Source organism: Dendropsophus ebraccatus, chromosome 6, assembly GCF_027789765.1.
Source record: "Dendropsophus ebraccatus isolate aDenEbr1 chromosome 6, aDenEbr1.pat, whole genome shotgun sequence".
Lineage (NCBI taxonomy): Eukaryota > Metazoa > Chordata > Amphibia > Anura > Hylidae > Dendropsophus > Dendropsophus ebraccatus.
The window spans coordinates 85735076-85753835 of NC_091459.1; the positions used below are offsets into that span (position 1 = coordinate 85735076).

General features: G+C 42.8%; 1 protein-coding gene and 1 long non-coding RNA gene across 5 annotated transcripts in view; one reads left to right on the top strand and one right to left on the bottom strand.

Annotated features, from left to right (window-relative positions):
* LEKR1 (leucine, glutamate and lysine rich 1) overlaps positions 1-18624 on the bottom strand; it is a 122879-nt gene extending 104255 nt beyond the window's left edge. The window contains exons 1-4 of one of the 3 annotated variants that reach the window (XM_069975295.1): positions 18577-18624; positions 14560-14657; positions 7199-7279; positions 2353-2567 (exon numbers count right to left, since the gene is read on the bottom strand). In XM_069975295.1, coding sequence (XP_069831396.1) covers positions 2353-2567; positions 7199-7246 — 263 coding nt within the window. In that variant the 5' untranslated portion in view covers positions 7247-7279; positions 14560-14657; positions 18577-18624. Of the gene's footprint in view, positions 1-2352; positions 2568-7198; positions 7280-14559; positions 14658-16407; positions 16460-18576 lie in introns of those variants that run through there. The other 2 variants (XM_069975296.1, XM_069975293.1) reach the window with 2 other exon arrangements.
* The window catches only part of LOC138795761 (uncharacterized), an 84692-nt gene that overhangs the window by 6929 nt on the left and 59003 nt on the right, over positions 1-18760 (top strand). The window lies entirely within an intron of this gene.

The following is an 18760-nucleotide window of genomic DNA, read 5'->3' on the forward strand; positions in this document are numbered from 1 at the left end:
GGTTTGCCTTTCAACATGTTGAAAGATAAAGGACTGCAACGATCAGCCGACATCGTTCATATCGGCTGATCGTTGCCTTCTATTACACGGAACGATTATCGGCTGCAATGGCCGATAATCGTTCCGTGTAATAGGGCCTTTATTGAACCAGGCCTGACCTGTGCCTGCCAAACGGCAGACGCAGAAATCTACACCTGCTCCCGCGGTGTAGATTTTTGCCATGACTTACACCTGCGATCATTGTAAATCAGGTGGGGTAGGAGGCCATGCCTCCTCCCCACCTTGCTGCCCCTCCTCGACCCCATCAGTTGAGCTGGTGAACGCCAGGGGCGGAAGGATAATAATTGTCCCTAAATGTATTGAACAACGTCTGTCGAAATAATGATTATGTCTATTATTTCTATCCGTTGTCCATATACTTTAAAGTGACTCTGTACCCACAATCTGACCCCCAAACCACTTGTACCTTCCAAGATCTGTCCTGGGGTCTGTTCGGCAGGTGATGCAGTTTTTGTCCTAAAAAAATACTTCTAAACTTGAAGCCCGTGCCAAACTGGAGTATCTGTGCCCTAACTTTGCACCACCCCTCCGTCCCTCCTCTCCACCCTCTTCATCATTAGGAATGCCACTGAAACATTTTCTCCATGCTGAACATTGCACAGGTCCTTAACGATCCAGCCCATATGCCGGGCTAAACAGGTGGGGAATAGGAAGCAATCTGCCTGGAGCATTCCTAATGATGAAGAGGGTGGGGAGGAGGGACAGAGAGGTTGTACAAAGTTAGGGCACAGATACTCCCTTTTGGCACTCCCTTTTCTTAGGACAATAACTGCATTACCTTCTGAACAGAACCCAGGAGAGATCTTAGATCAAAAGCAGCAATTCAAAGGTACAAGTGGTTTGGGGGGGAGGGAGTCAGATTGTGGGTACAGAGTCGCTTTAATGCAATTTTAATTTTAAACAAAGGCCGTTGATTACCAAATAACAGCAGTTGTTTATACGTTGTGTGAACATAGCCTGGAAGACTACTTGAGCTCCCATAAGCAGACATTTGTTAAGTACTTGTTCAGGGGACATATTCTATGACTTTAGGGAAAAATTCTGAAAGTTACACTAAACTGAAAGCAACTTGATGACTATAACATATTACTTTACTGCTCTTTCTACAATCTAATGCAATGTCAAACAGCGACTGAGGTCCCCAGCTGGTGATCACCTTCTTGCAGTCTTTATCTTTCTTTTCTTTTACTTTCTCTGTAAACGTTCTCAAACCTCCTCAGTGACAGCCATCTACAGTAGTGCTTCTCAAACTGTGAGGCGCCCCCTACTTGTAAGGCACAGCTAGGGAGGCACTTTTAATAAAAGTGACTGTAAGGTTCACAGTCCTTTCCCTGGCTGCAACAATCTGAGATTAAGTAACATTAATAACTCATTTTGTATTTATTTTTAATGTTATACAGAGTTTAGGAGACAAATTAAGGGTAGACTAAGCAATAGTTTGTATTTTTACATGGACTTCCACCACAGATTGTGAGACCCAAACATCCTCTTGGTTAGTCTGGTGAGGTCCAGGCATCTTTTTGCTCTGTTGGATGAGGCTCCAGTAGAAATAGTTTGAAAAGCGCTGATCTAGTGTTAAAATACTAAATAAATGACAGGGAGGCGGTGGGAGGAGGGAGATGCAGCTGCAGCTTCTCAGTCAATGATACAGCAAAGCCCACCCACTACAAGCACTGAGGGGAAAAATGTGCATTTATCATAGAAACCAAACAAAAATGTGCAGAGTGCACACATTTCTGGCTGCTGTACATGTAAGATATATCAATATATGGATAAGGAATTGTCATGAATATTGTTTGGAATGAGAAGTGTAAGAAAGAATGGAATAAAATGTCACAGTGCATTAGCTGAGAACTGCTTTCAATAAAGGAACTTTCAGAAAGCCGTTTTCCAATTCATACAGTACCATTGCACATGGTGGCTGCATTCAACATATCCATTAATGCATTACTTACACAAGACTTAATACACATCAATAAGGCAATACTGAACTACTCTTTAATTTCCTCTGCCATGTTGGTGGCACGGTGCCACACACAATCCAGTGACCTTTTCCCATAGACACGCAGCACGATAGCTCTTTCTGATCTTAGACTATATTTTAGCCTGGAAGGGATGGGTGGTTAAAACATTTAAATGAACCAAATTACATGTATTCAGCTGTAAGCTGAAAGTGACAAGGGCCGCTCTCGGCAGGCCGGGGATCGGATGCTTTTTCCCACATTTCTGCTTTGAACTACATTAATGAATGTGTTAAAATTAAACATGAAAAAAATGAAGAGAAGTCCTGACCTTTCTGCTTTGGACTTGCTGTCATTCTTGCTTTGGTCGTGCTCTTGGCGGAGATATTCTAGTTCTTCTTGAAGGCGTTTCTCTCGCTCTACACTTCCCTTGTATAAAAGCAGCTCTTTCTCCAGTGCCTTCATTTTGTCTTCCAGAAGCTTGAATTCATGGAGTATCAGGTAACTGACTCCACAGTATTTGCAGACAGTCTCATCACGAGGCATCTGGAAGAAAGGGACACATCTGTACGTTATGTCTGACTAATATAGAAGTAGCAACTATGCATTGACTTAGTCCCAGAGTTCTTTGGGTCACAGATGAAATGCCCCCACACCAATTTGAGAGAGGTCACTGAAACCTGCATATTTTTGCAGGACTACCAAATAATATTATGTGAATGGGAGCTTCCTGACTCTCCTCCAACAGATGATAAGAAGAATGGTTAATGCTGGATTTGAACACCCGGTCCTTTGTTCTCCCAGGAGATAAACTGCTGCCAGAGGTGAATAACTGCGGCTTACTTCCCCCTTTAAAATAAATGTGTATAGGGTAAATCAGAAAAAATACGTATACTATGGATGAAGATGGGCACCTATATTCACTGTAATGTGAACTTTGCCCTGTTGTATGGGGGCTCACAGTGTTTTGAAAGTATAATACGGATACATTTTTGCACTCATATTATGCTGTCCGTAACACAGGTCTAATGATAGTGATAAAAAAACAACCAAATTATACTTATTGGTTTGAAAAAAAAAAAATTTACTTTTTAAAATTACAATTGTGGGACCTGAATGCATATCACTTGACTGCACATACAGTGCAATGCAATAGTAATGTATTGTAATGCACTAACACTCTACCCATGCCACCTAGAAATGACACCCCACCATGGGGGAGGGGAGGGGGGGTCAATTAGTAGCAAAAAGGGACCAGCATGTGGGACTAACCACCTTATGTTGGAGACAAAACAGCCAGTATTAATAATCATCTTCTGTGCGGTCAGTGATCATGAGCTGTAATACAAAGTTAGCACCTGCTATAGGTGTCTCTGATCCCAAGCCTGCTCCATAGTTCCCTTGCACACATTTGCTGTACACCTAAGGCAGGTGTCAAAAAAGGATTAGAGGGGTTATCGCAACTTGAAATTCATGGCCTATCTACTGGACCATTAGTAGCGGCTTCATAAGGTACTGCACCAACGTTTAAGGCCGGGTTCACACTAAGTATGACACCGGCCATTCTTTGACACGGCCATGTCACAGAACGGTCGTGTCAGTGAACTTCATCCCAGCCGATACAGCAGTACTGGTTGGATGAACTTCTTTTATTTTTAACTGGGATGCGGGCACATCCAGGTGTGCCCGCATTCCAATTATCCATAGCCAACAATGTAAAGTGCAGCCGGAGCCGCACTTTACATTGTCTGTTCTGTAAGTCTTGTGCAGCCGTCATTAAATGAATAGTAGCCGCACAAAACTGACAGGTCAGTTTTTGGTGCGGCTGCAAGGGATCCAGGACGGAGTGTATACTATGTGTATACACTCTGGCCGTGATTCCATAGTAATTAAAGCAATTTACAATTTCATTAAATAATGGCCCTGGTTGCAAAAAGGAAACTACACCCTTTGTTTAATGAAATTATACATAGTGTGAACTTAGCCCAAGTCAAGTGAACAGGACAACACTGCACTATTACTACTAATAGGCAATTGTAAGTATGAGGACTTGTAAACAGTGAAGAGGTTACGGCACTCAGCCCATTCACATAGCTGATCAGTGGAGCTGATAGTAGTCGAACCTTTACTCTAATATTGTTATTCTGAGGACAAGGCATCAATTCTGAAAGGGTAGATAACTCTTTAAAGGTATTAAACTGCAGGAAATTTTATAACGTGAGATAAGTTAACTACTCACCAGGTATATCCGCTCCTGCTGCAGTGCTAATGCTACAGTGGTTCTGATGGCCACATATTTCAAACTGGCAGGAACTAGCGAGTGCTATACTGGTGTCTCGTATAGGTAAATCTACGCAGACCGCGTACCCCTGTGTGTAATTTTATTGAAACCCATAATAAAGAACATTGGTTTTATAGGAATTTTCTTCTTGAAAACCTAAACAGGTCATGCATTTTATATATAACAAATGTAAAACTCACAGTAGATTCCTGCAGCAGTGGAGGAGATTTTACAAATCGCTCATTCTCATAGGGGGACATTTATTAAGTCCGGCGTTTTTTACGCCGGACTTATAAATGTCCCCGCATCTCCAGCGCTACGGAGATTTATGTAGAGGCGGACTGCCTCTACATAAATCCCGTGCGCGTCGGTGCGTCCGGCGTATCTTTGTGCGGAAAAAATTATAAATAGCGCGGACTCTGAGTCCGCACCCCCCGTAACGCCCCCTCCACACTACCTCCCCGCCCCCCAGCGTACTCAGCAGAAAATGCCGATATGCGAATATTTTATTCGCAAATCGGCCATTTGCGAATAAAAAAATACGCAAATCGGCACTTTCCGCCGAAAATCATCCGTACGCCGGATGATACATGTCGCCCATAGTGTTGTGAATTTCCAGGCATTTTCATTGAAGATGTCACCAATTTCAATGTAACAGAGGATTTACGGTGAACCCCTCAGCAAAATGTAACACATGCGGCTTTAGGCCATGTTCATACAACGTATATTTTTGTAAATGTATGGCAGTTGTTGCCGATTGCAACAACAGCCATGATTTATACAAAAACATATGTTACCTTGCCGTCTATGGAATCCCGTCCGGAGCCTATACACATAGTATACACACTTCAGCCGCGCTAAAGATCATCCCGGCCGGATGATCTTTAATGAGACCGGCCGTTCCGTAGCCTTAGCTGCTGATTCGTCTTGGAGGTGAGTGCCCAAGGCCTTAGAAGGTTTGTATACTGCATGTACATCATTGGTGCTACAAATGGTAGAATTACCATTCAATCACAGTAAATCTAATGCTGTACGGTAAATATAATGCAGCAGATTTATCCCTATGTAGATACCTTACAATGCTTTTGGTTGCCGGGATGATCCTCACTTCAGAAAACAAATATTTCATCTTTTTTAAAAAAAAAAATTTTTTTACTGTTAGTGGAAAATACAGAATGTACTCAGGAAAGATGGATATATGATCTCCTTTTCTGAAATGTACAAAAAATGAACGCCGCGGGTTCCAACATGAAAACCATTGTTGATTTTATTAAAAATAGGGGACAACATGAGCTGTTATGAGAGGTTATCATTAAAGGAACACTGTGTTCGTGCACTGCCACTTTTCTCAAATAAGAACACTTCTACTGAACTGTCCGTTCCAGAATATATAATCCTTCGTACCAGTCCAAAAGCTAAAATTAAGGTTAACACTATGTGGTCTCTTAAAGTTCAGCACTTCCTTTGTATCAGTTACCTGTGATTTCTTTCCTGAATCCCCCCCCCCTCAAAAAAAACCCAGCTAATTTTCTAGTTATTATTACTCAGAACTTACTAAACATCTTGCATTAACCTGAAAAACATCTGAAATGATTACCTACTTGTATGAATTCTTTTAATACTTCATGCAGACATTTTTAAATTTGGTCTTTTCCCCAGGAGATAATCCCTAAGGGTATGTTCACACTCGGCAGACCTATTGCAGAAATGTCTGTGACTACCCAATTTATATAAATAGGGGTTGTGTAAAAACATGCACATGCTGCAGAAGCAAACTTTATAAATACGAATGGGATAGGTTGTTATCCACAAATTTTTTTTTTTTTTGCAAGTTAGAAAATACTCTGATAGTAGTTACAGCACCCACAAAGCGAACCCCTTAACCTTCCATAGAGTATGAAAAAGTAAACAAATCCACAATGATCTGCAGCAATACACTGTGCTGATACTTTGTAGAACAGCCTTAGCAACACATTAGTCTTTTCCAACGTTCATCGAGATTGATCTTTAGTTTATATTCATGGATTTTTGTTCACATTTGTATTTTAGTTGATTGAAACAAATGTAAACTTACAATTTTTCACAGTATTAGACTCCTCTGCAGTAGTATTACATTTCCAAGTATTAACCTTCCGAGCATCCTTATACATCTCCCTCTGGTATTCCCAGCTTTTATAACAGTGCTTGTTCTCTGGTTTCTACTATCCATTTGTTTTATTGTTTTATGTTACCCAGAGTATTCTACAGAGCTGAACGGCAATGGCTCTTGATGAGACCTAACACTTCACTGTGAATGTACAGGATAAGGGAAAGGGGCATCTGACTCAACCTGAAGGTTATTAAAACAAACATTTTTCTAAAGACGAATGGACTAACCTCCATGCAGACTGATGTCTTTTATCATTTGCGGACTGTGATTAAATGCACTGTGTTTATTGCATTAGCATTCTTCAAGCTGTCAGAATAACTGAACAAGACGCACTGAAGATTCCTTCAATGATATTAAATGTCAGTCTGACATAAAGCGGGATCACCAATTTGGCTGTTTTCCAGATAGTCTGAGATTATTAGATAGCAGCGAGCACTAGGAAAATCTGACTCGCCGCGTGCTGTTTGCTTGCACACTATGCTCTGAAACGGCAGCTTCCTTGGGTACTAGGAAGCTTTACAGTCCATTTCTTTATTAACAAGTTCTTGTGTAACCACTTTTTCCCCATACATGTAAATTCTATAAGGACTAATGTTAGAAATGCATTTTATTTCCAGAGCATTCAGCTTAGAGTGCTCCATAACTTGTCGGTAAGTTTACATCTATAGCAGAGCTGAGTTAGTATAGCAGAGCTGAGTGGATGTGTAAGCACTGTACAGCACATAGAGTTGTTGTATAATATTTTACCATCTGAATCTCTTCTGGTAACGGATGCATCGGGACGTGCTTTTCCATGACCTCAGGCTCTTTTATTTGTGAAGGAGAAAGCTAGAGACAAAAAGAGAAAACTGATCAGTTCTAAGCAGCATGATGTCTCTATATTATACCATCTAATACAGGATAAGTAGAACAGGGTTATTTGAACAAAACTTTACTGATCTAAAATTAAGTCTGCAGCAACAAAATTTTTATAAAATCTTCAAATTAGCTAGACATATGGTGCGTTTACACAGACAGATTTATCTGACAGATCTTTGAAGCCAAACCCAGGAACAGACTATGAACAGAGAACAGGTTATAAAGGAAAGACTGAGATTTCTCCTCTTCTCAAATCCATTTCTGGCTTTGGCTTCCAAAATTTTCCAGATAAATCTTTCTGTGTAAACGCACCATTAGTTTTGCAGTGATGTATCCCATTCCCCTTCTGGTGTATTAATAGATCTTTCATTTGTCTGTCAAAAAAGCTGTGATGCAGGTCATGATAAGTGTCACCCAGATTTTGCCAAACCAGATATAAGTAAGAAATGACTGACTACAAAGAACAACTCAAGGACTGACAGGCTCAAATACCTTGCCTTAACCAATACAATGTCAACTTTCCATTTGCCCTCTCATCAGTCCTACTGTGATCTGCTGAGACTGAAAGGACAGAATATCCCAGTGCTATAGATGGCAAATATCGTGTATGTGCCAGCAACACATGAATATTACATAGTAAAACTAAAATAAAAAATTAACAGGATGTAATATAAAATTTTATCCAATATTAAAGCAAGGAGAAAAATTCTTATTTTTTTTATAGATAAGGTTATGTTCAAAATAAAGATAAAATAAAGAATCGTTAGTATAAATATGGACGTAATTTGAAGATAAAAATACGGCTGTATTTTCAACAAAATTATGTGCTCTATTGAAGTCAATGGGAAATTGTCCGGCAGTGTGCATACAGTATACAATAGTGTGAGGGTATGTTCACAAGTAATGTATATACGCTGCAAAGGAAATGCACAGGTAAAATCCTCAGTGAGTTTCTCTACATAAAACCTGCACCCAAGGCTGAGGACTTCTTTACAGATTTTATGCTACGTCCAATGACTGAAAAAAATAAAAACGAATAAAGTGAGTATTAAAACTTGCTGGGGGTGAATATACCCCCAATGAAGCTCTCCGTTCGCTGTGAGACTACAACTCCCTGCGTTTTATGTCACAGCTACAGCAACACTAAAAGTGAGGTAAACCAAGACGGACAATCCTAATGATGTGTAATATGTGACTATTCAGACATTATACTGAGCACTCTTATTTCCCCACTCAAATGCATCTCTAAAGAGCTGTGAGAACTGCTCTTCTAGAAAGACATTGTGTAATGTCCATCAGAGGCATGGCCTTTATACAGCTCCAGTGTGAATGAACAATCTCCATGGTTACTGCCGACATTGACAGAATGCCAATGTCCCCTCGCACTCTGTGAAAATCAATTTATATGGTCACGCAGCGACCAGACTTACTCATGGAGCTGGCAAGTAAAGGAGACAGAGAAGGATGTTTGTCTATGTTAGTGCTAAGAAAAATCCACCGGGAAACACTGTATTATAATGTACACACTATATAGCGTTCTAACACATAAACCAGAGTTTTCTTATAAGGGTTTTCTTATAAAGGCCACCTCTGTCTATATGCCCTATTATAGCATATGGACATCAGAGGTGAGGTTTCCTGGCCAAAGACAACTTCTGGGATCTAGATTTCAACCTCTCTCTCCTGGTAATGTGATGAGTACAGATAGTTTATTTACCTTCTCTCTTCTTGTAATATTGTAGGCACAGTGAACTATTTCTCCTTTTCTGTGGTGGGGGCTACAGATAGTTCTTTCTCCTAGTCTCTCCTTGTAATTTGGTACAGTAGGTACAGTGGACCCTTTCTCCCTCTTTCTTTACATGTAATGTGACCCACAGATAGTCCTTTCTCCTTCTTTCTCACCTTGTAATGTAGTGGGTACAGATAGTTCTACCTCCCAGTCTCTCCTTGTAATGTTGTTGATACAGTGAACACTTTCTCTCTCTTCTTATACAGCGGTGCATACAGATAGCCCCCCCTTCTCTCACTCTCTATCCATGTAATGTAGTTCTTTATCCCTCTCTTTTACAGTAATGTAGTAGGTAGAGATAGTTCTTTATCCCACTCTCTTTCTGTAATGTAGTAGGTACAGATAGTTCTTTATCCCCCTCTCTTCCTGTAATGTGGTGGGTACAGGTAGTTCTTTATCCCCCTCTCTTCCTGTAATGTGGTGCGTACAGATAGTTCTTTATCCCCCTTTCTTCCTGTAATGTGGTGCGTACAGATAGTTCTTTATCCCCCTCTCTTCCTGTAATGTGGTGCGTACAGATAGTTCTTTATCCCCCTCTCTTCCTGAAATGTGGTGGGTACAGATAGTTCTTTATTAGAGATGAGCGAACCTGGAGCATGCTCGAGTCGATCCGAACCCGAGCTTTCGGCATTTGATTAGCGGTGGCTGCTGAACATGGATAAAGCCCTAAGGCTATGTGGAAATCATGGATATAGTCATTGGCTGTATCCATGTTTTCCAGACAACCTTAAAGCTTTATCCAAGTTCAGCAGCCACCGCTAATCTTCTTGTAATGTTGTAGATAAAGCAATGGTGGACTATGTCAGCTCATGTGCATATAATTATATGGGCCATATTGTTACTTTATCATTTATACAGCATAAGGCTGGGTTCACACTACGTATATTTCAGTCAGTATTGTGGTCCTCATATTGCAACCAAAACCAGGAGTGGATTAAAAACACAGAAAGGATCTGTTCACACAATGTTGAAATCGAGTGGATGGCCGCCATTTAAAGGCAAATATTTGCTGTTATTTTAAAACAACAGCTGTTGTATTGAAATAATGGCCGTTATTTACTGTTTTATGGCGGCCATCCACTCAATTTCAACATTGTGTGAACAGATCCTTTCTGTGTTTTTAATCCACTCCTGGTTTTGGTTGCAATATGAGGACCCCAATACTGACTGAAATATACGTAGTGTGAACCCAGCCTTAAGTTAAGGGGGTATCCCGGTGGGAAATGCACGCTGTCTCTTTAAGCATCCCGAGAAGCTGCGGTCGCGCAGCTTCTCGGGATGCACAGAGCACTTTGATGTTCCGCCCGCACTATGAGCGGGCGGAACATTAATGTAAGCAGAATATAGGAGCAGGAAGTGTCAGCATCCTGCTCCTATATTCACTCCCATAGGCTGCCGGCGCTTCATGCCAGCAGCCTATGGAAGGCCGGGACGTGACCTCTCCGGCAGGCGTGATGATGTGACGTCATCACGCCTGCCGGAAGTCCCGTCCCCGCGGCTCGCAAGATGGAGCCCGAAGAGGGGGAGGAGCTGCTGCCTGCAGCCACACAGCGCGGATAAGGTGAGTAGGATGTTTTTTTTTTTTTTTAAGGGGCAGAGCAGGGGGCATTATTAGTTCATGGGGGGCACCTCTGGGGGCATTATTAGTATATGGGGGCACCTCTGGGGGCATTATTAGTTCATGGGGGCACCTCTGGGGGCATTATTAGTGTATGGGGGCACCTCTGGGGGCATTATTAGTATATGGGGGCACCTCTGGGGGCATTATTAGTATTTGGGGGCACCTCTGGGAGCATTATTAGTTATGGGGGCACCTCTGGGGGCATTATTAGTTCATGGGGGCACCTCTGGGGGCATTATTAGTATATGGGGGCACCTCTGGGGGCATTATTAGTATATGGGGGCCACCTCTGGGGGCATTATTAGTATATGGGGGCACCTCTGGGGGCATTATTAGTATATGGGGCACCTCTGGGGGCATTATTAGCTCATGGGGGCACCTCTAGGGGCATTATTAGTTATGGGGGCACCTCTGGGGGAATTATTAGTATATGGGGGCACCTCTGGGGGCATTATTAGTATATGGGGGCCACCTCTGAGGGAATTATTAGTATATGGGGGCCACCTCTGGGGGCATTATTAGTTCATGGGGCACCTCTGGGGGCATTATTAGTATATAGGGGCACCTCTGGGGGCATTATTAGTTCATGGGGGCACCTCTGGGGGCATTATTAGTATATAGGGGCCACCTCTGGGGGCATTATTAGTATATGGGGGCCACCTCTTGGGGCATTATTAGTTCATGGGGGCACCTCTGGGGGCATTATTAGTATATGGGGGCACCTCTGGGGGCATTATTAGTTCATGGGGGCACCTCTGGGGGCATTATTAGTGTATGGGGGCACCTCTGGGGGCATTATTAGTATATGGGGGCACCTCTGGGGGCATTATTAGTATATGGGGGCACCTCTGGGAGCATTATTAGTTATGGGGGCACCTCTGGGGGCATTATTAGTTCATGGGGGCACCTCTGGGGGCATTATTAGTATATGGGGGCACCTCTGGGGGCATTATTAGTATATGGGGGCCACCTCTGGGGGCATTATTAGTATATGGGGGCACCTCTGGGGGCATTATTAGTATATGGGGGCACCTCTGGGGGCATTATTAGCTCATGGGGGCACCTCTAGGGGCATTATTAGTTATGGGGGCACCTCTGGGGGAATTATTAGTATATGGGGGCACCTCTGGGGGCATTATTAGTATATGGGGGCCACCTCTGAGGGAATTATTAGTATATGGGGGCCACCTCTGGGGGCATTATTAGTTCATGGGGCACCTCTGGGGGCATTATTAGTATATAGGGGCACCTCTGGGGGCATTATTAGTTCATGGGGGCACCTCTGGGGGCATTATTAGTATATAGGGGCCACCTCTGGGGGCATTATTAGTATATGGGGGCCACCTCTTGGGGCATTATTAGTTCATGGGGGCACCTCTGGGGGCATTATTAGCTCATGGGGGCACCTCTGGGGGCATTATTAGTATATAGGGGCACCTCTGGGGGCATTATTAGTTCATGAGGGCACCTCTGGGGGCATTATTAGTATATGGGGGCCACCTCTGGGGGCATTATCAGTTCATGGGGGCACCTCTGGGGGCATTATTAGTTTATGGGGGCACCTCTGGGGGCATTATTAGTTCATCACAGCAGGGGATCCTACATACAGGGGGCACAGAAGGGGATCCTACATACAGGGGGCATCCCACATTCCTACTCGCTTTACTGCACATAACACCAAACAGTGCAGTTACTTTGGGAGCCGACAGGAGGGAGAAAGGAAAGGAAGTTGCTAGAAATGTGCGGAGCCTAAATTGTTTGTCTCGCAGGTTCTGAAGAGATGAAAAGTAGCTGGAAGAAATCATCATGCCGGATGGAGAGGAAAAGGGAAAGTGACTCCTCAGATAAAAGAAGACGTCACCTGTGAGTCCCTGTATGACGGTTTTCTTATTTTGTAGAACATTATTTAGTAGGGGTGCCCCGAGGAAATTTTTTTTCCAAGGTGTGCCCCGAGGTGGAAAAGGTTGGGAAGCACTGCTTTATAGTACAATTGTTCAGTATACAGTATGAGGCTGGGTTCACACTACGTATATTTCAGTCAGTATTGTGGTCCTTATATTGCAACCAAAACCAGGAGTGGATTGAAAACACAGAAAGGCTCTGTTCACATAATGTTGAAATTGAGATGGCCGTTATATGGCGGCCATCCACTCAATTTCAACATTATGTGAACAGAGTCGTTCTGTGTTTTCAATCCACTCCTGGTTTTGGTTGCGATATAAGGACCACAATACTGACTGAAATATCCTGTGTGTGAACCCAGCCTTAGGAAGTGTACTCACTGCAGTTACTGACAGAAGCTCCCTGTCCTGCTCTGTGATGATTCTATCCATAAGATAGCTGAGCATGCAGGAGCATGTCAACATGTCCCACCCCAGTGTCCTCCATAACCATATACAGGCAAAGTTGAGGACATTGGGGGGGTCATGGTCACACGTTACACCATCCTTGGTAGCAGGGCAGCGACGCCTGGAGGACGGGAGTCAAATTATAGCGCTATGAGGTACACAGGGAGCTGCTGTAAGTATGGGCAGGGAGTACACTCACTTATAGGCCCCGATCACACTGAGCAAGAACGTCGGAATCCCGGCGCGCTCAGTGTCCTGATTTGAATATAGGAGAGGGTGCGTGTGTCCGCTTCCTCCCCTCTCCGCTCAAAGAAATTACATGTCACTTCTTTGAGTGAAGAGCGGCAGCAGCGGAGGAGCGCGCCGAGCCGGGATTCCGCGGCGGAGAGCTCCGCCACGGAATTCCGACATTCTTGCTCAGTGTGAACGGGGCCATACTGTACAATTAACTATTTTACAATAAAGTGGCCAACCCCTTTAAGTAAAACGTTTAAACGGGTTAAAATTGGAGATAAACTAGATTTCTCTGACATCTACTGACACGACGGAATGGTGACTGTCTATTAAGACATGCACCTTCACCTGGTCATACAGGCATAGTGACAGCGTCTGCTCAATCAGTATAATGAAAATGTATGTTGTGACTCCTACTCTATGATATACAAAGAGTGACTTGCCTTTTCATGATGACTGCCACGTTTAGAGTATGTATGAAAATTTTACACACCGTCTATAATATATTAACCTATAGATACCTGTAAAGAATGCATATGTTAATGTAGCACATTTCTGTTCCAACTACCACATTGCCTGATTCTCATATTTAAAGGAGTCAAAATAAAACATAATTCAATAAAATTTTGCTACAAATGTATACTGCATTTAGCACCTAAAAAAGGACTCTGGCGAACATTTAAAATCCAGGGTGGGCAAGGGGTGTTGGGAACATAATAAAGAAGCTATACTTACCCATTCCCGTGCCCACACAGTGCTGCATCACTGCTCCTGGTCCCCCACCAGCCTCTTGTAGCTCCCGGTCCTGCAACGTCATGACTCGTTTAGAAATGCTGGGAGAATCGGGAGACTAGAAAGTAAGAGTGAGCTGGTGCACGGGAAAGGGGAATGGTAGGTATAGCTTCATTATTATGTTACCACCACCCCCTCCCCACTAGGATTTTTACTGTCTGTCAGAGTTACGTCTTTAAAATAAAAAAGAAATAGTATCTAACTGTGAATGCTTATGCATGTAGATTATAGAGGTTGTAGGCTTACAACATGTTTTAGCAAGAAAATAAAATACCCTGAATACTACAGTATTATTCTAATGTGAGAATTACATGCTTGTAAATAGCTTAGAAGACATCTGGCAGAGTTACCGCATGACAATATAATTTTCCCATGAATAATAGGAAAAAAGAGGCCACACGAGGCCAACAGTTTTGTGTTTAATTCCTTTCCTTCCTGCCTTTTTGTAAGCTAAGAGCTCACATACCTATCAAGATACAGTAAGGAGAAGAGCACCAGGGTACAGCAGACTTGTCAGCATCCTCCAGCGCTCTCCCTGTAAACTGGAAGTCAGGACACTGAAGCCTATAAGGGACAAAGCCAGAAATGCCTATTTAACCCATTTGCCATGGAGAAGATTAACCATAACATAGGAGAAAACTAGCAAATATGTTCAAAAGCCACACTCCAATAGAAATGAATTGTAATAAGTTCGTAAAGATAGCGGCCAAACATTCTAATACACGTAGTAAAAAAAAAGGGCTATGCTTACCTGTCCATGCTCTCCGGGTGTCCTCCTATGAATCTCTGATGTGTGCTACAGCTGCCTCAAGCCCACTCAGCCATTCACACACTGAGAGGGACAGCATTGTAGCCAGTGATTGGCTGAACAGGCTGTCAATCGCGTCTCAGTCAGGAGGCTGCAATTAGTAGGGGATCCCAGGGGAGCAGGAACCCTTGAATATTGATTAGCGAACTTGCCAAACCGCACTAAAACAGCTAAATACCTGCAATTGTTTAGCTGTTTTAGTGTGGCATGTTTAAGGTTTGGTTCGGACCAACCTGAACTTTTCTTCAAGGTTCGCCGCACCTTCAGGATTAGCCCCACTGAATGACAGGGAGACTAATGTGAACATGTGAACATCCCCTTAGAGAGAGGCCAGATGTACAAAAAAGTGGGTGGAAATCTGAGTACGTTGCTGATTATTAAATCTATAACACACTCATTCTGTACTGAAATGCTGTAGATTTTACCTTTTGCAATCTTCTAAGAGGTGAGATCTGTGGCAAATAGCACACAATAGGCTTTATACTGCAAATTATTTAATGTCTGGGCCCAACCTGGGCTTTGTGTAATGACACATTCAATGTGGCACTTTATGGCACCAGTGGTTGCAATATATTCTCCCTATATCTCTGTGATAATGCATGCAATGGAACACCATACATTTAAGGAGGACCTGTAACCAACCAAAAATTATATGTTCCTATCATTAAATAGCTTGGGGTGCCCTGATTCCAAACCTTACAGTCTTTTGCTATGCCCTCCTATTCCAGAGATGTGTAGGGTTAGAGTTTGTCTGCAAATTCAGTTATTAGGCCTAAATTTAGCTTTAACAATAGGAGTAACAGGTGATGGGTGTGATTATACAGTCGGGGGGGGGGGGGGGGGTATGTTTTATGCTTAGGGGTGTGTATACTGAATGACAGTATCACCGAGGTGGAGTGTCAATGTCAGAGGTACAGTATAGGTTCACAGATTTCTATGTATACTGTATTGATTGCCAATCCATACAATACATGTGGCATATGGCCGAATGTACAAAAGATGTGGGAAAAGGCTTTGCTGGATCCATGTCGCTCACATATGCAGCCACACAGCAGATGGAAGCATTTCCTGACTGGAATCTTACCATGTGCTATACATGACAGTTGTGAAAAACACATCTAAAGGGTAGTCCCCAATAAAAGTTATTATTTACAATGTCACTGAGAGAATGAGCTGGTCATGACCTCCAGTATATCCCCACTACTATGTATAGTCTGTATATCTTCTGTGGTAATGTCTGTCTGCCTGTGACTGCGTATATGTAAAAGAGCAGAAAAGCATAAAAAAAAAAAAAAAAAACACCATACAAGTTAAAGGAGCCGTAGCTTCTTATAGGGGAATGCATATAGCATCTGGGTCGGGTTAAAAGTCATGATCTTTATTATTCCATAAGACAGTACAAAAAGTGCAACTGAAACTTCAGGAAGAGGCTTTGTCAAGCTACTGTAATAGTAAGTTGTAAAATCAAAAGTAAAAACATACACCAATAGAAACTACCATACACACCTGCATAATAGTGCAGTCAGAGCTGTGACCGGCGTTACATGACTCCATTACTGCTTTATCAGTGCAAAGCATTCTAAACACCATAGTAACCGAGCAGTCATGTGACTAACCCATTGAAGTGTCAGACGTCACTAAGACATGCTGCGTCTCCTCCTCCTTAGTACAATCATGTAATTACATAACCCTACCACTAGAGGTCGAATAGTGTTAAACTAAAGAATCACTACTGGAATCTTTTGCACAATTCATAGCCACACTATAGGACCCGCACCTCAGTCACATTGCTTGTCTCAGGTCATGACTGCAAGTCTTAGGGCACTATTAGATGAGACGATTATCGAAAAATCATTATATCATTCGAATTTAAACGATAATCGTTCTGTGTAATTGCAGGCAAGGATTGGAAAATCGTTTGTATGTCGTTTATCGTTGATATCGATGTTGACCTAAAATACATTCGTTCGCTCAAGTTCTGCATTTTTTCACTAATCGTTCAGTGTAATTGCACCTTGTTCATTGTTTTGCTGGGATCAGAAGGAATAAACAATTATAGCAACGATCGCAATCGAATCGTTCTGTGGAATAGGACCTTTAGTCGTTAAAAATCGCTCCGTGCAATAGGACCCTTAGAGTCTTAGAGTCCCAGACCATCTCACATCCCCAGTGCCCCATATATATATATATATATATATATATATATATATACATACAGAATATTAGCAATCTAAAACCATCCATCATAAGCCCTTACAGTGGGACAGGGATAGCCAAATACATTCACACTGGAGTTGCATAGGGATAGGGCTTCTAAGTGGGGAGGCCCTGTGGCTCCTTGGACATGGAACCAACGCAACTCACAGGCCATGCTGTGTCGACTTAAGAGGTTAACCCCCTCCTTAGCTGAAACCTCAGACTCCTGACCATTGTGTCAAGGTACTGTAAATAAGTATAAGAAAAAAAACTGTGAATTTAAGAGACTCATGTACGTTATTCAATTCATCTAGGAACTGGTAAAGCTGTAGTTCAGAGCCTTCCCAAATCAGTAAAATATCATTTATATATCAGAACCAACACCAGACATGTCCCCAGGATGCAGCTGTATACACGTACTTCTCCTAAATGCCATATAGATGTTAGCATAGGTCAGGGCCACACTGGACCCCATGGCTGTCCCACAGTGCTGCAGGTAGTACTGACCCCCAAAGTAATTGTTCCTGAAGATACTCTGCAGCAGAGACAGGAGACGTCATGTGCAATCCTGTGACATGCCAATGTGTCCTGTCACGTAGAACACATAGGGGGAGATTTATCAAACATGGTGTAAAGTGAAACTGGCTCAGTTGCCCCTAGCAACCAATCAGATTCCACTTTTCATTCCTTACAGACTCTTTGGAAAATGAAAATTTGAAAAGTGAAATCTGATTGGTTGCTAGGGGCAACTTAGCCAGTTTCCCTTTACACCATGTTTGATAAATCTCCCCCATAGGGCGTAATTTACAAAGACTTGCTTCCATCGGTCTTAAATTGGGGCCCGCCCCCTGCCTCCAGCAAGTGTAGATTTGTATCATAATTTACAGGTGTAAATCCTGATAAAGCAGGCACAAGAGTAGGCCACGCCTCCTTCCCGTCTCACCACGCTCCCCCGCCTCCCATCAGGCAAGTGGGGAATACAGCAGCAGTATGCCAGGAAAAAGGAGCCAATCTGCGCCTCCTCCCTGTCGTACGCCCCGGCTGCAGCCTTAATAGTTCTACCCCATAGTGCCAGATGGCGGAAATTGTGTTGTCTCTGTGTGGTTGGCAGGACGCTCCTATTGTAGTCTAGGATCATTGATTTACACACACAAGTAATGATTATGGACTCTTTGAGCAGGTCACTGCTATGTACAGCTGCAAAGTTCTGACAGCTAGTACTTCAGCTATGTATTATCTCACTAGGCATATCTGTCTGCTGAATATTTGCTTGGTTGGCTGAAAAACCTGTCCATGGACACGTTACAGCCTATACATGTAATATTAATAATAATAATTGTGCTAACATATTTTGCAGCAGTTCTTACGTATACAATACTGTGAAAAAGGTTTAGCCAAGTATAGAAAAATGACGCAAAAGTAGACTCCTCCCATCAGAGATCATACCCACATTCACACAAGACCTGTTCTTAGACCAACCTTTCTGCACAGATCATCCAGTAAGAGTATTGCTGCGGATACCTGCCCATACAATTTAATGGGATGACTCGATTGTCATCCCACTGCGAGTATGTCAAACTCAGTGCCATTAACCTCTGTGGCCCTGGAACATACTGCACTGGGTCCCTGCTCCAGCTTGCTTCGGGGGCTCCTGGCGGTCAGC